Source organism: Rattus norvegicus, chromosome 19 (genome assembly GCF_021556685.1).
Source record: "Rattus norvegicus strain SHRSP/BbbUtx chromosome 19, alternate assembly SHRSP_T2T, whole genome shotgun sequence".
NCBI classification, from domain to species: Eukaryota; Metazoa; Chordata; class Mammalia; order Rodentia; family Muridae; genus Rattus; species Rattus norvegicus.
Window position 1 is genome coordinate 22,394,722 of NC_141552.1, and position 25,223 is coordinate 22,419,944.

The 25,223-nt window shown below is 42.7% G+C and overlaps 3 protein-coding genes across 5 annotated transcripts in view; 1 reads left to right on the forward strand and 2 right to left on the reverse strand.

Annotated features, from left to right (window-relative positions):
• Positions 1-22,030, forward strand: part of LOC147999123 (disks large homolog 5-like) — an 85,187-nt gene extending 63,157 nt beyond the window's left edge. The window contains exons 3-6 of the mRNA XM_087596170.1: positions 18,594-18,753; positions 19,876-20,019; positions 20,649-20,811; positions 21,527-22,030. Coding sequence (XP_087452296.1) covers positions 18,594-18,753; positions 19,876-20,019; positions 20,649-20,811; positions 21,527-21,556 — 497 coding nt within the window. The 3' untranslated portion in view covers positions 21,557-22,030. The remainder of the gene's footprint in view (positions 1-18,593; positions 18,754-19,875; positions 20,020-20,648; positions 20,812-21,526) is intronic.
• The window catches only part of LOC147999107 (uncharacterized), a 924,037-nt gene that overhangs the window by 426,669 nt on the left and 472,145 nt on the right, over positions 1-25,223 (reverse strand). The window lies entirely within an intron of this gene.
• Positions 317-2,706, reverse strand: LOC147999126 (uncharacterized). The gene is made up of 4 exons (XM_087596184.1): positions 2,348-2,706; positions 1,550-1,716; positions 723-828; positions 317-599 (listed from the first exon to the last, which is right to left on the reverse strand). Exons 1-3 carry the CDS (start codon positions 2,446-2,448, stop codon positions 764-766), a joined length of 333 nt encoding a protein of 110 aa, XP_087452310.1. The 5' UTR covers positions 2,449-2,706; the 3' UTR covers positions 317-599; positions 723-763.

Sequence of the window (25,223 nt, forward strand, 5' to 3'; positions counted from 1 at the left end):
ACAGCACCTCATGTGGAATAACAAAAGCCACCTGCAGGAGCTGTGGTGATGACTCACAGGTTAGAGCATCTGCTGCTCTCTCAGAAGAACCACATGCCCCTAACAATTGGGTAAAGTATGTCAGTGATTACATCATAAAGTGTTTGTTGGAGACACAGCCACATTATCCACACAAAAAACACTATCACACTGGGTACCCCTTAGTGAGTTTGAATTCACTTATTAGCCCAGGCTCCATGGAACATGCAGAGATCCATCTCTAGCTGTCAGTTCTAGGTCCACAGAACCCTTGAGTAAGAATGATGGTCTTAAGAGTCAAGAGATAGAATTCAATTTTTATTCATAACAAATACTTTTTTATAACACAACAGGATTAAAATGAATAAAAATATTTAAAAATATTTGAAAGTGAAAAATAGTAACAAGAACACATAAATATGAAACAACAAAAAGAAAACTTCAATTAAAATCATAACAAAAAAATTTCTAAACATAAGCATATTCTTAACAAACATGTAGAAGCACAGACGTATTGCTGTTTCTCCTCTAGCACACATAATGAAAGGCGGTCCCCCAAGCTGTCTCTCAAGTTGTGTTTTCTGAAGAAGAAAGTGAGTAAGACCTCAATCAGTCAGGCTGGCTTAGTGTTATATAAATTTAGGGTCTCTAAGAAATGACAAATTAACTCTGAGGAAGAATATTCATCCAAAAAATATTGTTACCATTCAGGATGTTTGTCATCAGGGACTCCTGAGAAAGCAACTCATTCTTCAGGAAGCTCTCTTACTGGGGTGTGTCCAATTCCAGCTCTCTTGCACTTTCTGAGACCTGGGAGAGGAACACAGTTTTTAAGACACTGATTTGGTGGGGAAATGCTAGCCAGCTGTCAGAATGCTGCCTTCTACCACCTCAGTTCTATTGGACAGTCGACAAGGACCTTTTAACTGATATCATTGTTGCTAACTCTGCAGGTAGGGCAAAATCCCCGGCAAGCCTAACTGTAATGTGGGCTGCCAATATGGGACCCAGACTTATACCAGTGCAAACCAAGAACAGGGCAATGGGAAGTGACCTCATTGAGTTGCCGGAAGAATGGAGATGTCCATATGTCACCAAGGTTAAAGCCAATGACAAGTACTAATTTGACATTTGCACTTGGTTCTTATCCTGGAAAGGTGCTTCCTACACAAGAAGTCACATTAACACAGAGTGTCATTTGTCAAAGAACCACGAACTTGTTCAAAACTCTGCATAGGATCCAATCTATCACATGTATATGCAATAATGAGGTATGTTATTCATCTGTCACCATTTCTAGACTGCAGCTTCAAAAAGATCAGCAAAATATACTTGCAATATAATTCCATTTCTGAAAAGTGTTTAACTTCCCAGAATACTTGTGCATAGACAGAGCAATGAACAATGCCATTACATGAGGTGGTTGGCTGGTGTGAGTGTAAATTAGAAAGGAGGTAGGAGAGAGCACAGATGTATCAAATTGGCAAATTTTATCAGATATTGTTAAGCTAACACAGCTGCTCGTCCCTACCAGATGATGCTGGGTCTGGACGTTGCTGGTCTTTATCTTTCTTGTTGAAGTCAACCAAATATTTCTGGTTCAGTGCACAATCAAGATGTCCCTCCTTGCTCCCCTGCTTCCGTGGGACCAACTTCTTCTTGCATGTGTTCTCCATCAGGAGCTGGCTGAGCAGGTTTCTGGAAATACAGTCTGCATAGTAAGATCATGCTGCCCCTTTCTCCCATTCCTACTCCCAAGTCCCACTAACTCTACCAGGTCCCAGATACCCATGAAGACTTAATAAAATACATCTTGATACACATAATGCTGCTGCACAAACCACAAAGAGTTAATTCAGGGAAGAATAAATTCTTTGCTTGGCCCGAGCACCAATTAGTGTCCACATCTCTCAAAAAGAACACAGATCTACATCTATCCATTAAAGCCCAATGCATGGGGGCAACATCAATTAGTAGTGGGCCAACACCCTCAAAAGAGGTCAGTAGTACCAAGAGAAGGTCATGCTAACCATGTGGTCCATGCACTGAGTGTTGTAAAACCTGGTGTGACCCCAGAGGTCCAGGTCAGCCTAATAACCTGCTGACTTCAATCAGTGCTGTTCTATCTAGAGCCTTCTGCAGATGCCTAGACAATCCTGGGATGAGGAACACTCTTTTATGGAACTGAAAACTGAGTCCTAATAACCCTGGCACACTGATGTTTAAACAGCACAAGAGATAGAATCATAGCTGAAGACTGTCCAATCCAGAACAAAGAAAGTCAGAAATGGCCATTCCACAAGTGATAGCCTTTCTGACCAGGACTTACCTAGAGAAGGTCATCTCCTTCTTCAGCTTCTGGCTGTTCTCATGGATCTCAGTGTTCTCCATCTCTAAGTTGTGCAGAATTGACATGACCGCCTCCTCCATTCTCTCCAGGCCTTCATAATATGGATTTGGCCTGAAGTGTGGCCTGGCCCCAAATGATAGAATACAATGAACATCAGCATTTAGGAATATATGAACTCAGGGTGGGTCCTGTACTACCCCAGTCCTGGAAGGACACCTTCTGAATTGTACATATTGGGATCTTCTTCAGCTTCAGAAACCTGTTTTTCTGCGTCCAGGACACCAGAATCTCAGCATCCAGATGGAGGGCTCCCTGGCTCCCTTTGTTCAATCAAGAGGAAATCTGCAGTCAAGCCAGTTAAGCTATCAAGTGCCTAGGCCACACCTCTCCATGCTCCCCCACCCCAACACAGCCAGAAACCTGTGATTTCTTTTCTCCTGTTTTGATAACAGACCATATATCAAAACAAAATTATAATCTGCACAAAGAATAAAAATAAACAGACAAAAGTGGTCACATAGTCAAAGAACTGTGTTGTTGACAGTGGGGCTCCCAGAACAGAGCATTCACATCACCATGAAGGTGTTACAAGTAAATACTCAAGCCAAGACATAGACCACTAGATTCCTATGTGGAGGGAAATAAAAACATTTAAAAGTTGTCCATATGCCTTTTGATGTATGCACACACAGACTCACAGACTAAGACACACCCAAAAAAAAGTGAAATGTAAACAGAGTCAGAGAAAGACAAATATGGAAACAGAGAGCACTGTGAGAACTAGGAGAAATGCATGCACCATTGCTGTCTCAGAGGGCAAGACACACAGACAATAACAAACAGGCCTGAGCCTGAGACCTTCTAGTCAAGCACTGAGATGAACAGTTTGGGACCAGGCCCCTCAGGCTGCTGCCTGGATCTTCCAGCACTCAGTCCCCTGCCTAGCAAGTACAGAGCCTCCCCATAAACTGACTGCAATTCCAATCTTGCAAAGCCACCAGCTGTAAAGGGCTTTGCAAATGCACACTAGACACTCACTCTCCCTGACTTTATTCCTCAATTGTTCATTCAGACTACAAGTTCTGTTTTTCAATAAATGGAAGCAGATGAGTCCAATTTCCATCTCAATCCTCAGGGTCAGGTTCTGAATCTCCTCTATATGGGAGGTGAGGTTTAGCACAGGGTGGTTAGGGAGGCACAGCTTTCTAGAACCCAAAACCTTAATAGGATAAGATGAAGGTGACCTTGCAGACCCAGGAATGAAACAAGAGCCTTTGGAGTGATTCATACCTGTAGTTCTTGGATCTCTCTGTCAGGAACCTCAGGCGATCTCTCAGGTCTCCTCGGTAATGAGCCGCAGCTCTTCAATCAGCCTCTCCTTTTCCTTCTTGGCCTGATTCTTGCTTAGGGCAGTTTCAGGGGATGATGTTTCTCTCCCAGCGTCTGTAGGTAGAAGAACACAAGTGAACCTGCATGGGGAGAATGCATAGAGTGTACATAGACCACAGTTAGGCCTAAACAGGAGAACAAGCCTGGAACCCAGTGTCACTGCTAGGCGATTGGTCTATGCTTAAGAGGCCTCCTCAGTGGATCTCAGTTCTCGCACTTCTCTATAGAGACCAAGAGATGTAAGCAGCCAGGTGTGCCCTATGCTGGACATCACGTGCTTACATGGACCATGGAGATGGCTTCTCCAGGAGTATTATCAGCTGAACAGGGTACAGCTTGGTTTCCTCACCCCTGTGGTTTCAGAACTCAGATGATAAATTCACCATCCACAAGACTTGAGTGATTGGAGACACTCAGATGTCCTACCCTGATACTCTAGGCCAACAACTTTGGTTTTAAAACGCATTTCCAGGGAGGACATGGTCAACAGACTTATCAATTCCCCTATTTGAAATACCCAATGCCCGAGAAGTACCCATAGGTTACAGGCTGAATCTTGTTCTACACGATCCAAATAGTTTTGGTATTGTAGAAACATGTTTGTAACACACATCTCTAATATATAAAGCTAACAATGACCCTGCAATTAGAAGAAATCAGAGAAGGCCTAAGAACATAAGGTTATTGCCTGGAGCACAATTCTCCCCCTGTTCCTACAGTCAGATATCCACTGTATTTAAAGAAGCAAAGATAGTGTAGTACATTGCTGCCGTGTCTAAACTCAGAAAAGTTGGACTCTCCATGACTCCTCATGGTGTTATTATATCAATGTAACATACCAAATGAACTGAAAAGTAAAGGCCAGAAGTTCACAGTGTAATAGCATTGGCCTTACCATATCCTCCCAGTGGGGACAGAGAATCTAAAGTTCTGAAATCCTTGACTTTCAGGAATTGTGATATTCATGGAAATTCAATTCCTTTTCAGATGCTCCAGTTGCTGTGGCCCATTGCTAGAAAGGTCAGCTTAAGCCTCCAGCCCCCCTGACAGGAAGCTCAAAATATACTGCCCAGAACTTACTACACATTCCCCAGAAGTGCTGTCTTTGTCCATCATTACTTTGAGATGAAAGGCCAGACTCCTTCACTCTAGTCTCTCCAAAATCAACGTTCCCCCTCCCAAAATGGTTGCGAAGACGGGAAAACATGTCTTAGGGTGTAACCGCCAGACTCAGACTGAGAGAAACTAGGGCACTGGTTGTCACTACAACACTGGTGACATCACAGAGGATGCCAGAACTCTCTAGGAGACAATAGAATGTCCAAGAAGGGACAGCAGATGTCATGGGGAGCAGACTTTGCCTCCCTGCTAATGTTCTCCCTGTACTGAGCATAAGCAGAGGTGCCCTTTCCAGGAGACTTTCCTGGGGCAGAGCCACTGAGCATCTCCTGCTTCCAAAGCCAAATTTTCCTCAAGGCTTGATTATAAAAACCTTAGTAATTCCTATGCATCTAAATGAATGTTTCCTTCCATATCTTGCCCCAAAATGTCTCATCCTAACTCACATTGTCCTCATTCACCAATGTTAGCCATTAAACTTCCTGAGATTTCACACCAGCTTGAATATGCAGTCAAAAGTTCTCCTGTCTCATTATTACGGGTGCTTTAAATCACATCCAGAAATAGACTGCATGCTAGGTTACAACATGGGTGTGTGTTAGGGGAACACTCATGAAGTCATGTGCTTAGCAATCGACAATTGCCAAAAAATTCCTTAGGAGAAAGAGTTGATGTCTTCAAAGTGCTAGGCAAAGTGTGGAGACCAGTTGGCAGAGTAAAGTGCAAATTAAAGCCACCAGTGAAGGGAACCTCATGCTGCTTGTGGGGTTCTCCTCTCTGCACCAATGTCGACAAAGGAGCACTGCTCACAAGCCTGAGTAACATATACCATGAGCTTCTGTCAGAAAAATAAAATAGTCAAGAGATATAGGGGGTGGACATAAACGTCTAAAATGAAGCTATAAACATCATTAAATGGATAGAGTAAGGTCCCAGCACCTGTACACTGGGAAATGGCCACCACACCAAAAACAAAAGCATCTATCATAGTAAAAAATGAATACTGTATAGAATTCACACATTAACACTGATTGATCACATCCGTAGTTCAAATTTTTGGGGCAAATTCATGGCCCTAACTATCTTTCTCTCAACTTATATAGCAAAAAATAAGAAAGAAAGAGAAAAAAAAGTCAAAGCAAAAAGCTCAAGCTTCTCATAAGACGACTGCAGGAAGTATTATATGGTAGTCAGGTGTGATTAGACCATTTTAGATAGAACAGTGCACAGTGACCCTTAATGTGATGGGCCCTATATAAAGCTTTTTTCAATATTGGAATGTTAACAAACCTCATCCAGAACGTACAGAAGAGACAAGGATGTGATCACCATGTCCTTGCTCTCTATCTGGTTATTTTTCTGCGTCCTTGATTTCAGACATAGAACAGCAACAATCTGAAATAGCTGGTAGACATGGAAAAAGGTGGCTAAAACTATAGTTGTGGGTTGCACACCTCAACTGTCAAAGGCTAATGCTGTCTTCACAGTCCTTGGAGGCCACTCTTGTAAGCCTATTCATTGGAAAGTGGAAGGAGGTTCATCTGAGCTCAAAGTGAACCTGGCCAGCCATGTAGAGGGCAACATGGGATACTTGAGACCCTGTCTAAAACCAGCACAGAAACCCACCCTTCATTCAAAGCATCATCTGTGAATTCTTGATTATTTACCATTCTCTCCCTACCAGTCTTTCAGTCTGGAATGATAGAAAAGAACTGGAAATGATCTTCCTATTCTCAGGACATTAATCTCTCTTTCCTTAGGTGCACATTAAGAACCCATGCAAATGGGTATGACCATCTGAACAACTTAGTATCATCTACTCAGTATATCTAGCCTAATACTGTGCCTATGGCAATCTCAAGCTTCCCTGAGTGTTGCTGACCCAGCAAGAAGTATGAAGTACTGAGGTCACACCCCAGTGATCCTTTCAAGGGTTTAGAAGAAAGCCATCAGAGAAACTCCACTTCTTTGTCCATAGATTAAATCACATTGACACAATGTGAACCTGGTGGACTATTTAACCAGACATCTTTCTCCTAACCCCAACTTTCTGAGTTCAGTCCATGGGAACCTGCATGGGGAGAATGCATTGAGTGTACATAGACCACAGTGAGGCCTAAACAGGAGAACAAGCCTGGAACCCAGTGTCACTGCAAGGAATTTGGTCTTTGCTTAAGAGACCTCCTCAGAGGGTTGGGGATTTAGCACTTGCCTAGGAAGTGCAAGGCCCTGGGCAAGGCCCTGGGTTCAGTCCCCAGCTCCAGAAAAAAAAGAACCAAAGAGAGAGAGAGAGAGAGAGAGAGAGAGAGAGAGAGAGAGAGAGAGACCTCCTCAGTGGATCTCAGTTCTCCCACTACTCTATAGAGACCAAGAGATGTAAGCAGCCAGGTGTTCCCTATGCCTGCCAACACACGCAATAAATGCAGTAAATTTTAATTTCTGTTCAATTGTTCAGTAACTTACTTACACTTGCATATGCTTTGGAAGTGGTGGGGCTTCATGATCAGCATTGCATTTAATAATACATAACCAATCATCCCTCCTAGAATGACTCTGTATATAAAGAAAATTTATTAGAATGGCTTATAGGCTGTGGTACAGCTAATTCAACAAGGAATGGAAGGTCTAAAACGCAGTAGTTGCCCCTGTTGAAGCCAATCCCCCAGCATAGCTGTAGCCATTTTGTTCCATGCCTGCCAGATAGTTCATATTCTTGCTGTAATATGTCGCCTATCATTGTTGTCTGAAAATAATTTAACTAAGAGCAGGGTCAGGCATGATCACATAACTTGTGTATGTTTTTTTTTTATTGGTTATTTTGTTTATTTGCATTTCAAATGTTAACCCCCTTTCCAGTTTCCTCTACAATAACCCTGCATTCCACCCCCTTCCCCAGCCTCCTCGAGGGTGCTCCCCCACCCACCCGTTCCCAAACCACTGGGAGGAAGTTGTTTATGTTGTGAGGTTTCTTAATCTTAAATTCCATAAGTATAAGCTTCATGTAGGACCAATAAAATTAAAGGTCAATATGAGGGCTGCAGTGATGGCTCCATGGTTAAGAGCACTGACTGCTCTTCCAGAGGTCCTGAGTTCAAATCCCAGCAACCACATGGTGGCTCACAACCATCTGTAATGAGACCTTATGCCCTCTTCTGGTGTGTCTGAAGACAGCTACAGTATACTTATATGTAAATAAATAAATCTTTAAACAGATAAAAAGTCAGTATGAACCTTTGTTGTCTAAAATGGCTTGAGTCAGGGCTGACAACCAGACAGCCCTTCCAGCACCTGCCTATGACCTCACAGTTTTAGACTTTATAAATTGACATAGAAAAATGTCCAGGGTCCTAGCCTGACAAATTCTCAGCTAGGTCTCTGATGATCAGTCTTAGGGTGGGCATTCAAAAAACCATCCCTCTCTAAGTGAGGTCAGAGTTTGTGTGGTTTATGGGGCAACTCCTGAACCCCAACAGTTTTGTCCATAAGCCTGGATATTTCAGCTGGTCTTCAGTACATGCAGGAATCCTGAAGAAGTAGGCAAATTAATAAAGCAAACTTCCTTCTTCCATGTCCTTGATATGAGCTGCCAGCAGAAGGTGTGGTCCAAACAACAACCTACAGATTGGGTAAAGATCATTACCAATCCTACAACAGACAGAGGGCTTATATCCAAAATATACACAGAACTCAAGAAGTTAGACCACAGGGAGACAAATAACCCTATTAAAAAATGGGGTTCAGAGCTAAACAAAGAATTCACAGCTGAGGAATGCCAAATGGCTGAGAAACACCTAAAGAAATGTTCAAAATCTTTAGTCATAAGGGAAATGCAAATCAAAACAACCCTTAGATTTCACCTCACACCAGTCAGAATGGCTAAGATCAAAAACTCAGGTGACAGCAAATGCTGGCGAGGATGTAGAGAAAGAGGAACACTCCTCCATTGTTGGTGGGATTGAAGACTGGTACAACCATTCTGGAAATCAGTCTGGAGATTCCTCAGAAAATTGGACATTGAACTACCTGAGGACCCAGCTATACCTCTTTTGGGCATATACCCAAAAGATGCCCCAACATATAACAAAGACACGTGCTCCACTATGTTCATAGCAGCCTTATTTATAATAGCCAGAAGGTGGAAAGAACCCAGATGCCCTTCAAAAGAGGAATGGACAGAGAAAATGTGGTACATCTACACAATGGAATATTACTCAGTTATCAAAAACAATGACTTTATGAAATTCATAGGCAAATGGATGGAACTGGAAAATATCATCCTGAGTGAGGTAACCCAATCACAGAAACACACACATGGTATGCACTCACTGATAAGTGGATATTAGCCCAAATGCTCGAATTACCCTAGATGCACAGAACACATGAAACTCAAGAAGGAAGACCAAAACACTCATGCTTCACTCCTTCTTTAAAAGGGGAACAAGAATACCCTTGGCAGGGAATAGGGAGGCAAAGTTTAGAACAGAGGAAGAAGGAACACCCATTCAGAGCCTGCCCCACATGTGGCCCATACATATACAGCCACCCAATTAGATAAGATGGATGAAGCAAAGAAGTGCAGGCTGACAGGAACCAGATGTAGATCTCTCCTGAGAGACACAGCCAGAATACAGCAAATACAAAGGCGAGTGCCATCATTAAACCACTGAACTGAGAAGGTACCCACGTTGAAGGAATCTTAGAAAGGACTGAAAGAGCTCAAGGGGGTTAAGACCGCATATGAACAACAATTCCAACCAACCAGAGCTTCCAGGGACTAAGCCACTACCCAAAGGCTGACCCTGGGCTCCAACTGCATATGTAGCAATGAATAGCCTAGTAAGAGCACCAGTGAAAGGGGAAGCCCTTGGTCCTGCCAAGACTGAACCCCTAGTGAACGTGATTGTTGAGGGGAGGGCGGTAATGGGGGGAGGATGGGGAGGGGAACACCCATACAGAAGGAGAGGGGGAGGTGTTGGAGTATGTTGGCCCGGAAATCGGGAAGGGGAATAACAATCGAAATGTAAATAAGAAATACTCAAGTTAATAAAGATAAAAAAAAAATAAAGATGGTGTGGTCCAGATTAGAAGTGGGCCTTTCCATCTCAAAAGATCTGAATTAAAGATTTATCTCCTCATCTCAAAGATTTGGATCAGAAGTAGGTCTTCTTGCTTCAAATAATTTAATTAAGAAAAAAAATCCAATGGTGCTCATGCCTTTAGCCTCAGCATCCAGGAGGCAGAGGCAGGTGGATCTGTGAGTTCAAGGCCAGCCTGGACTACAAAATGAATTCCAGGACAGCCAGAGCTACACAGAGAAACCCTGTCTCAAAAAAAAAACAAAGAAGAGGAGGAGGACTAAGAGGAGGGGGTTGAAGAGAGGAAAACAGAAAGAAGGAAGGAGACAGAGAGAGAGAGAGAGAGAGAGAGAGAGAGAGAGAGAGAGAGAGAGAGAGAAATCCCCCTCACAGGGCATCAAGCCATTTGGCATTAGTTAATTCCAGGTACACTCAAGTTGACAACCAAGAACAGCAATCCCATTACCCGTGGTTGTGATCTCACCCTGGTAGGCTCCTGAGTAGGAGGCTGAAGCAGGAGAATTGCCGTAAGTCTGATGCCAGCATGAACTACACACATGTTCCAAGCCAAGCCAATCTCAGCTACAGTTTGAGATTCTGTCTGAAAAATATGAAAGAGAAAGAAAACATAATTTCCTAGAGCAGTGTTTCTCAACCTTCCTATGGCCTCAACCCTTTAGAACAGTTCCTCATGCTGTGGTGACCCCAACTACAAATTATTTTGTCGCTACTTCACAACTGTAAATTTGCTACTGTAATGAATCTTTATTGTAGTGTAAACTGTCTGATAGGAGACCCTGTGTGGGTCACGACCCCCAGGCTGAGGGCCTTTGCCCTAGAGGTGGTCTTGGCCTAGTTTATATAGTTCATATTATAATGGGCTCTCTCAGCGTTTGAAGGTCAAGTATATTCACTTGTAACATCAAAACTTAAAAATTCAGTTGAGCTGCTGGCTGGTACGGTCTGACATCCCCCAGAAGACCTTTGCCATTTTGTTCCATGCCTGCCAGCCATTTCATATTGTTGCTGTAACACGCCTGCTGTCACTGAGGAGGAGAAGGGACTTGGCTCAAGGACATGCTGACCACACACCTTGTTTTGTTCTGAATGTTCTGTATGCGGTTTGCTAATGTAGAGAAATTCTACACCTGAAGGAGTGGTTCCCTGAATTGGACACAGGTGAAAGGCTAAGGCAGATGTGTGAAGGAACGTTTCACTGAAGCAGAGGCAGGTAAAAGGATGTTCTGCTAAAGCACGCATGTGAAAGGACACGTGATGAAGGGTTCTGCACTAAGGACACACATGCATTGGTCTGCCTTGCATTCTGTAGTTGAGCTGCATTTGTTGGGACTTCATAGAACCACAGCAAAAACCCTTCTGGTGGGATGCTGTAGTTTCTCGCTGTTTCCTGGGGCTCGGGCTGATGGGCAGAGTGATGTCAGCTGAGACAGACACATGTGCTGACGCAGGACACACACTGAGGCCAGACCCATGGAGGACACGGGATATTGAGGGGGAGTTTGGATGGAATTATGCTTTCGTATCTTGTTGGTCTGGGGTCTCTGCTGATCTCTGCTCGCCTGAGAGCTGCTCTTACTGACTGTGTAGCATCTTGACTGTTTTTGTTTCACTTGGACAGCCCTCAGGACCAGGCTCTCCTCTCCCTTAACCATGGCTGCTGTCCTCTTCCTCTCTCCTCTCCATCACACATGTTCTTCCTTTATTCTTTGGCAATTTCTTCTTCCTTCTTCCCTCCTCATGATCCTCTCTAGCAAAGCCCTCAAAGCTCCCCTCCCCCATCTCTCTGCTGTTGGCTGTTGGTGTTGGCTTCTTTATAATCACAGTTAACTGGGAGCAGGGTCAGTTATTTGGGGTTAACCAGTCTTGAGTTCAACAAATTAGCATTAAAATACAAGCAGCATTAGGCCAATCCACTACAGGGGCTTTTGTTTGTTTGGTTGGTTGGTTTGGTTTAATTTTCATTTACCTTTTTACTTGTTATTTTATTTTTGGCAATTTTTTATTAATCGGTTATTTTATTTATTTACATTTCAACTGTTGTCCTGCTTTCCACACGCCCCTCATCAAACCTGACATCCCATTTCTGCTCAGCTTTGCCTATGTGACAGTGCTCCTGCACCCACACATATCCACACATATCCCCACCTCACACCTCTAGGATCTGCCTTTGGTGGGGCTACAGGCCTCACCTTGAACCATAGAGCATCCTTGCATACACTTTGGCTGGCAGTTTAGCCCCTGGGAGCTTGGGGATTAGGGAAAGAGGATCTGGTCAGATATTAAAGCCAATGATTGCTGCTTTCTCTTCTTTTTCTGGTTATAGGTGAAATTTTGTTTGTGTGCTTATCTTTTTTTAAATTATTGAGAGAAGATTAATTTCTTGGTCTTTCTTGGGTATAGTTTAGTTCACTGTCTTGGAGTTTTCCTCCTATTAGCCTCTGTTGTGCTTTCTTAGAGAAAAGAATTGTTTAAATTTGGTTTTGTCATGAAATATCCTGGTTCCTCCTTTTATGGTGATTGAGGATTATGCTGGATATAGGAGCCTGTGTCTGCATTACATCTGCCCAAGATTTTCTGACTTTTAGAATCTCTGTTGAGAAGTCTGGTGTAATTCAGATATGTCTGAATTTATTTGTTACTAGATATTTATACCTTACCCCTTTTAATGTTCTTTCTTGATCTGTGCATTTAGCGTTTTAATTATTATGTGAATGGAGGAATTTTTCTGGTACAATTAGTTTGATGTTCTGTAGGCTTGTTGTACCTTTATGGTCTTTTCTTTCTTTACCTTATGGAAGTTTGCTGCTATGATTTGTTGAAGGTGTTTACTGGATCTATGAACTAGAAATCTTAATTCTCTTCTCTATCTATTATCCTTAGGTTTCAACATTTAATTGTGTCCTGAAATTCATGGATGTTTTGGATTCAATAAACCATACATGTTTATCTGAGATGGGTGTTTTGTGCTTTGTGGGATGACCTCCTTGACCCCAGGCTGCATGAAGAATCTCAGCTGACAATGGGGACATAAATTATGAGTATGTGTAGCAAGACCCAGGCCTCTTCCAGGTTCTTAGATAGTAACTGAGAACCTCAAATACAGTAGTAATGTGATAGTGTGGTGTGAATCTAGTTACTATTCTCTATTTTGATATAGATGACTCTTTTTGTGTCATGGTCAGCTTATAATGACTAGAAGACCTAAGCTTGAGAATAACCAAAGACTACATTGCTTCTCTAACAGCTGAGCTTTTAAAAGTCCTGGTGTGACAGCAACTGTTGGTGGACACTCTGGATTATTCCTTCTGTACTTTAACTCTCTGTGTCACTTCCACCATCAGTAAGTTAGTTCAATTCCATAAATTGGAAATTCCTCACCTGGAAGAAATACTCTTTTTTTTTTAAAGATTTATTTATTTATTTATTATATACAAGTACACCGTGACTGTCTTCAGACACACCAGAAGAGGGCATCATATCTCATTACAGATGGTTGTGAGCCACCATGTGGTGGCTGGGATTTGAACTCAGGACCTCTGGAAGAGCTGTCAGTGCTCTTAACCACTAAGCCATCTCTTTAGCCCAAGAAATACTTTCTGAATATGATCTGAGATTGGCCATGGAAAAAGGGTAGCTTGAACTGTCCCACCTAGGTTCTGGGCCTGCACAGGCCTGTTCTCCAAAAGAAACCTGTGTTCACAGCTGTTGGCTGGCTAAGAAAGATTTCAGGAGACGTGATACACAGCCCTCGGACTTCTGCTTCAGTCATCTGCACAATTTTTCCCGGACGATATCCTCATACCTCCAGCAGGCGGGTGATGAAGCTGTCCACTCTCAGCTCCCCTTCAGCCATCTTGTGGGCACCAGACTCTCCTCCCTGCAGCAGGAACAAGGGCTTCTCCATGGTGGCTGCAGCAGCAGTGGCAGTTTGACATTCTCACCTAGGAGACCCTATGCCTTTCTACCCCAGTTCCAACTCACCTCAGGCCCGGGCCTTCCCCCTATCCACTTCCCACAGAGCAGGGAGAGCAGCACCCACTAGAAATAAAAGGGAAGCCCTTGGTCCTGCCAAGACTGAACCCCCAGTGAAGGGGCTTGTTGGGGGGAGGGTGGTAATGGGGGGAGGATGGGGAGGGGACACCAATAGAGAAGGGGAGGGACAGGGGTTAGGGGGATGTTTGCCTGGAAACCCAGAAAGGTAATAACAATTGAAATGTAAATAAGATATACCCAATTTAATAAAGATGGAGAAAAAAATAGAAAGAAAAGGCACACATTTAAAACAGAAGAATATGGACCCTAATTTTAAACCACAGCTCTGTCAATTAACTATACCTTAAGGAACCTCAGAAAAGCAGGCCAAACAATTAATATTTTCTCGGTTTAAGTAAATAATAATGTCCGTTTCTTGCTATTGTGGAGGGAATTAAATAGATAATATGTAATCATGGAAGTTTTTAAGTTCCATCCATTTTTCTGTTCATTAAATCAATCTTACTCATTTCATTGATGAAATATGTATGTTTTCCGTTTCATAGTTATATGTATAATAAAACCAGTATAAAACCTTCAGAATATTCAGTTATTATAGATATTTGTCATTTCTTACAGAGGGCAACTATGATTGACTACACCCAATTCTATAAAAAACAAAACTCAGGAAACCTGGCCCTTGGCAGCAATGAATGAAGAAATATCTAGGATGGTGGGGCATGAATTCTGCCAAGCAATGACCTCAGATAGGTGGGGTTGTGAGGAAGATGTATGGTTGAATAGCACACTAGATTCACGTTGTATCATCTTGATTTAATCTAAGGACAAAGAAGTGCAGTATCTCTGATGGCTTTCTTCTAACCCCTTGAAAGGTTCACTGGGGATTGACCATAGAACTTCATTCTTCTTGCTGGGGCAGCAACACTCAGGGAAGCTTGAGATTGCCATAGGCACAGGATTAGGCTAGAAATGCTGAGTAGGTGATACTAAGTTGTTCAGATGGTGATACCCATTTCATTTGTTCTTAACGTGGACCTAAGGAAAGACAGATCGAGGTCCTTAGAATACAAAGATCATTTCCAGTTCTTTTCTACCTTTCCTGAATGAAAGACTGGTTGGCAGAGAATGGTAAAAATTCAAGAATTGGTAGATGATGCTTTGAATGGAGGGTGGGTTTCAGTGCTGGTTTTAGACAGGGTCTCAATTACCCCATCTTGTTCTCTACGTTGCTCGTCAGGTTCACTTTGAGCTCAAATAAAGCTGCTTCCACTTTCCAACAGGTCGTCTTACAAAGGGGCCTCCAAGGACTGTGAGGACAGCATTAGCCAATGAGAGCTGAGGTGTGTAACCCACAACTATAGCTTTATCTGAAAGACCCTCAGACAGAGGAGACTCTCGCTCCAGTCCTGAGGACAATCACCACCCCATGAACACACAGGACTCAGTCTTGATGTAAAAACAAGAGGTTTACTTTGGGATACCAATGCACTGGGGCTCGACACGGTCCTCACGCAGGAGGGATGTGAGTAGCCTCAAACAACAGAAATATACAGCTTAAAATGTCAGTTAAGATTACAGTTTCCTTAGCTCAGCTATTTCGTGCCAAGGATAACTAGGCAGATGTTTCTCGTCCTGGAATTCCTGGGATAAGGCCGTAACCACATCAGTGCAGCTATTTCAGTACGAAGGACATCTGACTTGATATATGTTTTCTTATCCTGGGGTTCCCAGGACAAGGACCAAGGATATCTGTCTTGGCAGGTGTTTCTCTTCTGGAGTTCCCAGGACAAGGCTATAGCTATGTCAGCCTATAGCACAGCTGCATTCAGTACCAAGGATATCTCACTTCTATAGTGGTCAGTCAGCTTCCCAGAGATGTTTCCTGTCTAATTGCCCTGCAGTAAATATGTTCTGTACCCTCTGTTCTTATGGTCCGGCAGCTTCCTAGAGAGTGGGTGGGAATGTGCTTTCTGTACTTTCTGGTCTATTGTCTAATGTGTAGGGGCTAAGCGAGGGCCAGCTTAAAAGATTCTCATTCGTAAGAAATGGCTGTACTGATATCAAACGGGGATCTTTCATATCCACTTCCTTCCAAGTCTACCAGCCATCTCAGATTGTTGCTGTAATATGCCTGACAATCAAGGACATAGAAAAATAACTTGATACACAGCAAGGACATTGTGATCATATCCTGTGTTGTTATGTATGTTCTAGATGAGGTTGGTTAAAATGACAATATTGCACAAAGCTTTATATAGGACCCATCAAATTAAGGTTCACTATGCACTGTCATAGCTAAAATGGCCTGGTCAGAAGTGACCACTGGATCACTCTTCTGTAACTTCACATGAAAGGCTTGTGCTTTTTGTGTTTTTTTATTTTTCTGTTTTTTCTTATTTATTTATTTATTTATTTATTTATTTATTTATTTATTGTTTTATATGTTGTCAGGAAGATAGTTCAAGTCATGGATCTGCCCCCAAAATCTGAGCTTTACTACCAATACCAATGTTTACAACAGTATTAGTGTATGCATTCAATAAAATAACTTGTTTTTTTTTTTTAAGTAGGATAGATGCGTTTGTGTTTTGTGGGGTGATCCATGAAACAGGAGTGAAGATGCTTGTTTCTTACTCTGTCCACTGAGTTATGTCTCTAGGCTTGTCCAAATCCTTTGGCTGCACCATCCCACACACACACATCTGCTGACTATTTTATTTTTCAGATGAAATCAGACGTTATAGCTTAGAGAGGCCTGTAAGCAATCCTGCTTTGGTAACTTAGGTGCAGAGAGGAGAGCCCCACACTCAGCCTGAGGGTGCATTCACTGGTGGATCCAATATTTCAGTTTCCTCTGCTAACAGATCACCACATTGTTGCCAGCACCATAATGAATGCAATTCTTTCTCCTAAGGAATCCGGTGGCAACTGTTAAATGTTAAGCACAAAGCTTCAGGTTGTACCTATAACACACACCCACATTGCAACCTACCCTACAGGCTATTTCTGGGTATGATTTCATGCACCTGCACATGATGAGACAGGAGACCTCTTTGGCTACTTATAGGAACTGGTGTGATTTCTCAGTAATCTTTAATGGGTAATATTGCTGACTGAGGAGAATTTGAGGTAGGATGAAACATTTCTGTGCAGGGATTGGGGAGGAAGCACTCATTTAGGTACATAGCAATGACTTAGGTTTTTCCAATCAAGCCTAGAGCCAAATTTGGCTTTGGAAGCATGTGGTGCTCAGTGGCTATGCCACAGGGAAGTCTCCTGAAAAGGGCACATCAGCTTTTGCTCAGTACAGGGAGAACATTAGCAGGGAGGCAAAGTCTGTTCTCCGTGACATCAGCCGGCCCTTCATGGACATTCTATTGTCTCCTAGAGAGACCTTGGAATCCCTGTGATGTCACCTGTATCGTTGTGACAACCAATTCCCTACTTTTTCTCTTAGTGTCCAAAGGATATATCCACAGGCATGTTTGCCCGTCTTCTCAGGCGCTTTGGGAGAGTTGATGTTGATAGAGAAGAGTCTAGAGTGAAGCAAACGAAACCTAAAGGTAATGATGGACACAGGACATGGGGAATGTGGAGTAAGTTCTGGGCAGTGTATGTTGAGCTTCCTCTCAGGGGTGAGTGTGGGGGCCTTCAGCTGGCCTTTATAGCAATGGGCCACAACCACTGGAACATCTCCACAGATATTGAATTCCATGATTATCACAATTCCTGAAAGTCAAGGTTTTCACATTATTAGTTTCTCCATAACCACATGGAGGATATGGCAATGCCTATGCTATTATTGGGTGAACTTCTAGTCTTTACTTTTACAGTGGATTCGGTATGTTAAATTGATATAATAACACCATAAGTAGTCATGGAGGGTATAAATTTTCTGAATTAAACAGGGCATCAATGTACTTCACTTTCATTGCTTCTTTCAATTCAGTGACTATCTGACAGTAGTAAGAGGGAGAGAACTGTGCTCCTGGCATGACCTTATATTCTTAGAACTCCTTTGACTACCTCTGGCTGACGGGGCCAATCTTACCTTCATATATTAGAGGTTCTGTGTGGCAGATATTTTTCTACAGTAGCCAAACTATATGGAGCAGGTAGAGAAAGAGCCTGTAACCTATTGGCACTTCTGGGGCATTTGTCATTTCAGTAGGGGGAATTAATAAATCTGTTGACCATGTCCTCCCCCTACATGACTTTTTAATGCAAAGTTATTGGACTAGAGTAACAGTGTAGGATGTCTGAGTATCCCTGATCAATCAATTCATTGTGGATGCTGAATTGATGATCTGACTTCTGAAACCAGAGGGGTAGGGTCCTGAAACCAGGTTGTAGCCTGCGTACCTGATAATAATCCTGGAGAAGGCATCTCTCTGGTACTTGTAAGCCTGTGTGGGCGGGCATAGGGAACACCTGGCTGCTTACATCTCTTGGTCTCTATATAGTAGTGGGGGAACTGTGATCCACTTAGGATGCCTCTTACACATAGACCAAACTCCTTGCAGTGACACTGGCTTCCAAGCATGTTCTCCTGTTTGGACCTCACTGTGGTCTGTGTATGCTCTATGCATTCGCCCCATGCAGGTTCACTTGTGTTCTTCTACCTACAGCGGCCTGCAGACAGACGTCATCCCCTGAAAATGTCCTAAACAAGGTGCAGGCCAACGAGGAAGAGGAGAGGCTGAATAGAGAACTGGAGCTAACTACCAAGGAGAGAAATGAGCTGACAGATCGCCTCCTTTATGTGACAGGTGGATCCATGAGCAAGAGGTATGCATTGCTCCAAACAAACGACCTTGTTCTAAACCTCATCTCCCATAGATAGGAGATTCAGAACCTGACCCTTACTGAGGAGTGAGATTGAAAATGGACTCTCTGATTCTGCCTGTTGAAAATCTGAACTTGCAATCTGAGTGAAGAACTCAGGGATAAAGTCACTGGAGCATGAGTTCCCAGTGTACAATTGGAAAGCCCTTGACAGGTGGTAGTTTTGCAAGGTTCTAGGTGCTGTGAGTTTGTGGAGAGTGTTTGTACTTGCTAGGAAGGTGACTGAACACTATCATCTCCTGGCAGCAGCCTTAGGTGACAGGTCCCACAGTGTTCATATCAATGCTTAAGTAGAAGGCCTGAGGCTCTGGCCTGCTCCTTCTTGTCTCTGTGCCTTACACTCTGAGACAGTAATGGTGCATGCATTTCTACTGATTCTCATTGTGCTCTTTCCATATTTGTCTCTCTTTCTCATTCTCTGAGTCTGTTTACTTTTCTTTTCTTCTTTTTTTTTGGTTCTTTTTTTCGGAGCTGGAGACCTTACTTTTCTTTTCTTGTGGGGGTGCCCCAGTTTGTGTGTCTGTGTGTGCAGAACAGCACAGTTCTTTGCCTGTGTAGTCACATTTGTCTATACATTTGTATGCCTTGGGCAGATTATAAGTTTGTGGCAATATCTGGTCTCATCTCCAGAATTATGTGTACTGTCTGCCTCTAGAATATTAGTTATTCGGCTTGTAGCATTCCATTTGTCAAAACAGGAAAAATGAAATCAGAGGTTTCTGGATGTGTGTGTGTGTGTGTGTGTGTCTGTGTGTGTCTGTGTGTGTTTGTGTGTGTGTGTGTGTGTGGTTGGGTAAGCTCTGTGGCCTAGGCTCTTGACAGCATAACAGGTTTGAATGCAGATCCAGCCCTCCTGATTGAAAAATGTGAGCCAGGGAACCCTTTATCTGGGTGCTTAGTTTTTGTTTTCCTGGGCACACAATTCCAAGTTTCTGAAGCTGAAGAAGATCCAAATATGTAGAATTCAGAAAGTGTCCTTCCAGGGTTGGGGTAGTACAGGACACAGCCTGAGTTCCTATAATCCTAAACCTCGATGTTCATTGGGTTCTATCTTCCTGGGGCCAGCCCCTACTTCAGGCCAAATCCATTTTATGAAAACTTGAAGATAAAGGAGAAAGAGGTCATGTCATTACTGCACAACTTAGACACAAAGAACATTGAACATCGTGAGAAATTTCAGGAGCTCAAGAAGGAGATTAACTTCTATCGGTAAGTACTTGTCAGAAGGGCCCATCACTTGTGGAATATCCATTCCCGCCTCTCTTTGTTCTGGACTGGAGAGCCTGTAGCTCTGGGTCCATCTCTTCTGCTGTTTAAATATCACTGTGCCGTGGGTCTTTTGGACTCAGATTCAGTTCCATAAGAGACTGTCAGTTATCACCACAGTGTCTATGCATCTTTAGAAGGCTCTGGATAGAACTACACTGATTCAGGCATCAGAGTGTTATTAGGCCAACGTGCGGCTCTGGGGTCATACCAGGTTTAACAAAGCTCAATGTGTGGACCACATGGTTTGCATGACCTCCCTTGGTTCTACTGTCCTCTTGTGGTTATTTGCCGCCTACTAATTGATGTTGCCCCGATGCATTGGGCTCTCATGGGTAGTTGTAGATCCCTTGTTCTTTTGGAGAGACATGGACTCTTATTGGTGCTTGGGTCACAGAAACAATTTATTCTTCCCTGGATTGGCCATTTGCTGTTTGTGCAGCAGCCTTACATGTGGAGATGTACTCTATGAAGTCTTTATGGGTATCTGGGTCCTGGTGGACTTTGTGGGATTTGGCAGTTGGAATGGGAGGAAGAGGTTTCGGATCTTACTATGCAGAGTGTGTTTCCAGCAACCTGCACAGCCGGCTCCTGATGGACCAGGCATGTATGAAGAAGAAGTTGGTCACATTGAAGCAGGAGAGCAAGGAGTTACAGCGATATTTGTTTGAGTTGAACCCGAATGCTGAAGACGAACAGGAGAAGACCAGCAACCTCCAGACCCAGCAAAATGTGGTAGGAACAAGCAGCTGAGTCAGATTAACAATGTCTGATACCATTTGCCTATTGGATACATCTTTGCTTCCCCTATCATCTTTCTAATATCCCCACACCCAATCAGTCACCCACCTCATGTGATAGAGTTATTCATTGCTCTGTCTATGCACAAGTATTCTGGGATGTTAACCACTTTTCAGAAACTGAATTATGGGCAAGTACACTTCTCTGCCTTTTTGTAACTGCAGTCCAGAAATGGTGACAGAGGAATAACATATCACATGACTGCATCTCCCTATTACAGATTGGATGCTATGAAGAGTTTTGAACGAGTTCTTGGTCGTGTGACAAAGGTCATACAGCGGTCATGTGATGGTTGGAAGCACCTTGTAGGGATAAGAACCAAGTGCAAATGGCAAATGAGTCCTGGTCATTGGCTTTGATCTCAGTATCATGTGGCCTTCTACTTTCTTCCTGCAACCCAGTTAGGTCTCTTCTCCTTTCCCCGTTCTTGGTTATCACTGGTAGATGTTTGAGGAGTAGCTTGTTCTCCCACAGTACTGTGAGGGTTGTTGGTGACTTTCCCCAGGCTGCAGAGATATCAGCAATGATTTCAGTGAAAAGATCAGTGCTGTCTGTCCAATGCAGCTGAAGGGACAAAAGGCAGCAACTTGACAGCTGGTATGCGTGTCCCCACCAAATCAGTGTCTTAATAGCTGCCTTCTCCTCCCAGGTCTCAGGAACTGCAGGAGACATGGAATAGGACAGATCCCAAGAAGACAGCCCCCTGAAGAGTGAGTTTCTCTGTCAGGAGTTCCCTGCTGACGACAATCCTCAACAGTCAAAGACTTTTTTGGGGAGAATATTCTTCTTCTCAGTTAATTTCCTCATTGTATAGAGACCCTAAATTTATGTATCCGTATGCCAGCCTGTCTCATTGAGGTCTTTCTCCTCTCTCATACCGACAACACCATTTGAGAGACATCTGAGGGGACTGCCTTGACATCTCGTGTCCTAGAGGAGAAACAGCACTACAACTGTGTTTCTAAATGTTCATTAAGAAAATGCTGTTAAGAAATATTTTTGGTTATGATTTTCATTGAAGTTTTCTTTTTGTTATATCATAGTTATATATTCTTGTTACTGTTTTTCATTTTTTATACCATTTTAGTTGTTCATTTTATGCCTGTTTTTTGTAAATTGTATTCCTTATGAATAAAAATTGATTTGTAACTCTTGACTCTTAAGACCATCTTATTCAAGGGTCCTTTCCCCTCCTGTAGACTTAGAACTGACAGCTGGATATGGATCTTTGCATGGTCCAGGCAGCATGAGTAAATAGGGAATTTAAAGCCACCAAGCTGTACACGGGGTGATAGTGTCTTTTGTGTGGATAATGTGACTTTTTTTATGGACACACACTTTATGATGTAATCACTGACATACTGTATCCATGCTGTCATGTGTTCTGCTCATCCTAATCTATATCAGTCTACAACACCCATTCCTTATTGACTGTTTGCCCAGATATTGAGTAACACACACTCATGCCTGTAGAGCTGCAGAAAAAATGACAACTTTAACAAGGAATATAGAATAATCCCAATCGAGAACCATGTGCCTCGGTTTTTCTTACAATACAGCATTAGTATTAAACCACAAAGATAATAACCATCAACGTCATTTTGGGAAATAGGTTTTTATAGGTGCTGTTTCATTTGATCATTCATATGCTGTGTTTTTTATTGTTGCTGATTATATTTATTTTTATCATGTAACTCAATGGATCTTTTTTTTTTTTCAAATGTATGTCTGGGCCACTCCTGAGTGCATTTCCCTCATGATCCAAAAGAGGGAATAGCATTCCCCATTGTAGATGATTGTTAGGGACCATGTGGTTCTTCTGAGAGAGCAGCAGATGCTCTAACCTGGGAGTCATCACCACAGCTCCTGTAGGTAGCTTTTGTCCTTCCAGGGAATGTGCTATACTAGATGGACGCCATCTTCTCCCATTAAGGAGAGAGATCTCAGGAGATGTGTATGTACAGGTGGTTGAGGGGTGCCTGCTCAATGTGGTAGCCTGCTAGGCATCCACACCGGGCTCTGGTGCCTCCACTGCTCATTGTGCATTCAGCATCATCCTCCAGCATCACTCAGTTTCAATTCCAAACAGAGCTTTCACTTACTATCGATGATCATATAGATTATGCACATCTGATAAAATACAGAAGAGACTAGCCTCCTTCTACAGGCCAACTTGGCATAATGAATTCTTTTGATAGAAAGCAAGATAATTATCTTAATCTATGCAGTTTAGGGAGGTCCTCAAGAGCATCCATAGTGAATGCAGACTGCAGCTGTGACCACATGTTTCTTTTGCAGAGCAGGTCTGTGCAAGCCCAGAACTTAGGTGGGATAGTTCATGTTTCACCTTTTACATGGAAATCTGTGATCATATTGAGAAAGTATATTTTCCACGTGACTCATTTACAATTTATGGAATTAAACTGACTTACTGAGAGTGGAGGTGACTCAGAGAGATAAAGTGCAGAAGACTTATCCAGTATGTCTGCAAACAGATGCTGTCTCATTAGGGCTTTTCAATGCTCAGCAGCTGGAGAAGCAAGGGAGAGGCATTGGTGACTCTCAAGCTTAGGTCCTCTAGTCATTATAAGCTGAGCATGACACAAAAAGTCATAGGTATCACACTAGAATCTAGTAACTAGATTTAACCAACCTACCACATTAATGCTGTGTTTGGTGGTATTTTTTGCTCTCTTAGGACCTGGAAGAGGCTTGGGGTTTTCTAAACCTACTCATAATTTATTAATCTTCCCAACACTATGTGCTTTGTTCTGTTAATGCTAACAGCGCCATCCAATACCTAGGATATTGTCTACTGACATGTGTGACGTGAGACAAAACAGTCCCTGTCATCCCTCACCTGAATAAACTTCCTTAGAGGACAGTGTAGTTGGAGGGTCCTTCTTTCCTCTCCAAGATCGAGAAACATTTCCAGTCTTCAGACAAGTGTGTCAGCCATTGTCCAGTGACTGTCTTGAGATGTCCACATTGTCAGCTGAGTGTCGTCATCCAGCCTGCCCTGTAATTGTTGTCGATGATTAATAGGGTTCCAGCCCTAGGATTTAATTCAGTGCTACAGTACTTGGCAAACACACTCAAAGCCCTAGCTGCCACCCTAGTCCTGTGTGCTCTAGAGAAAGAAAATAAAGAACCACATTGTCTCTCAAGTTTCTCCTCCAATAGAAGGAGAATCTGCATCGGTCTTTTAAGTAACTCTAAGCCCCAACTTCCCCACTGCTCCCTGCATCGATTCCATTATTGGTGCATTTTCAGTAACGCTCACTTTATTTTTGGTGTGCAAAGAATTTGCACCATGTCAGTAAAGTGTGTGTGTATGTGTGTATGTGTGTGTGTGTGTTCATCCATGAACTCACTATAAATTATTATCAAATGACCCAGAAGACCGTGGAGAAACCTTTTGATGTGCATGCAGAATTATGTTACTACCGTTCCATGGCACCTTGCAGGGAACACTGAAATAGTGGGCCGCTTTAATAGAGCCTAAAACCAGGCTATGCATGGTTTTCGGTGAGATTGTGATGTGCAACACCACAACAGAGATCAGCAGAAGCTTCATTTATTCCATGCTGCTGTTACCAAGAGGAGGCAAAACCTCATCCCATAGAGAGTCTGGTGGGATCTGATGAAGGGCAATAAACTCAGGGTTGAAAACAAGCCTTTAGAAACAAAGAGAAAAATGCAAAGTCAAGGAAAGCAAGAGCTGTCTTTTTCTTTTCTTCCTCTTTTTTTTTTTGAGAAGATCCACAAGAGAGACAACCCCTTCCTCAAACTAACAATGCACAAGAGAGACAATACATGAATTAAAAATCAGAAATGAAATGAGGGACATAGAATAGACACCGAGCAAATTCCAAAATCATTAGTTCTTACTCCCGAGGACTTTACGCCAGAACACTGGAATATTTATTCGATATTGTTGATTTTGTAGACAGATAACAATTACCAAAGTTAAATCCAGATCTGGGAAGGTATCTGAAAAATACCCCTAAGAAAATAGATACACTCATTAAAGGTTGCATACATTATATATTATATTGCTTTCTTTTTGCATGATTAAACCCCTTCAAGGACATTTAGCTATGTTATAGAAAGTGTTACTTTTAAAACAAAAGGACAAAGAGAGAAATTGAGGAGTCACTGAGAGACACTTCCCAGACAGGATCAAGGAAAGACGGCTGAGAGATGCAAGCAGGGGCTGGAACGCTGCCCTTGAGAAGGAAATGTTTTTCTCACTTTACCTTACACTATGCTGTACTGTGTCCCTTTTTTGTGGAAGCGGCTCTCATGCTCTCTGGGTTATGACAAGTATATTGTGATACTAGGAA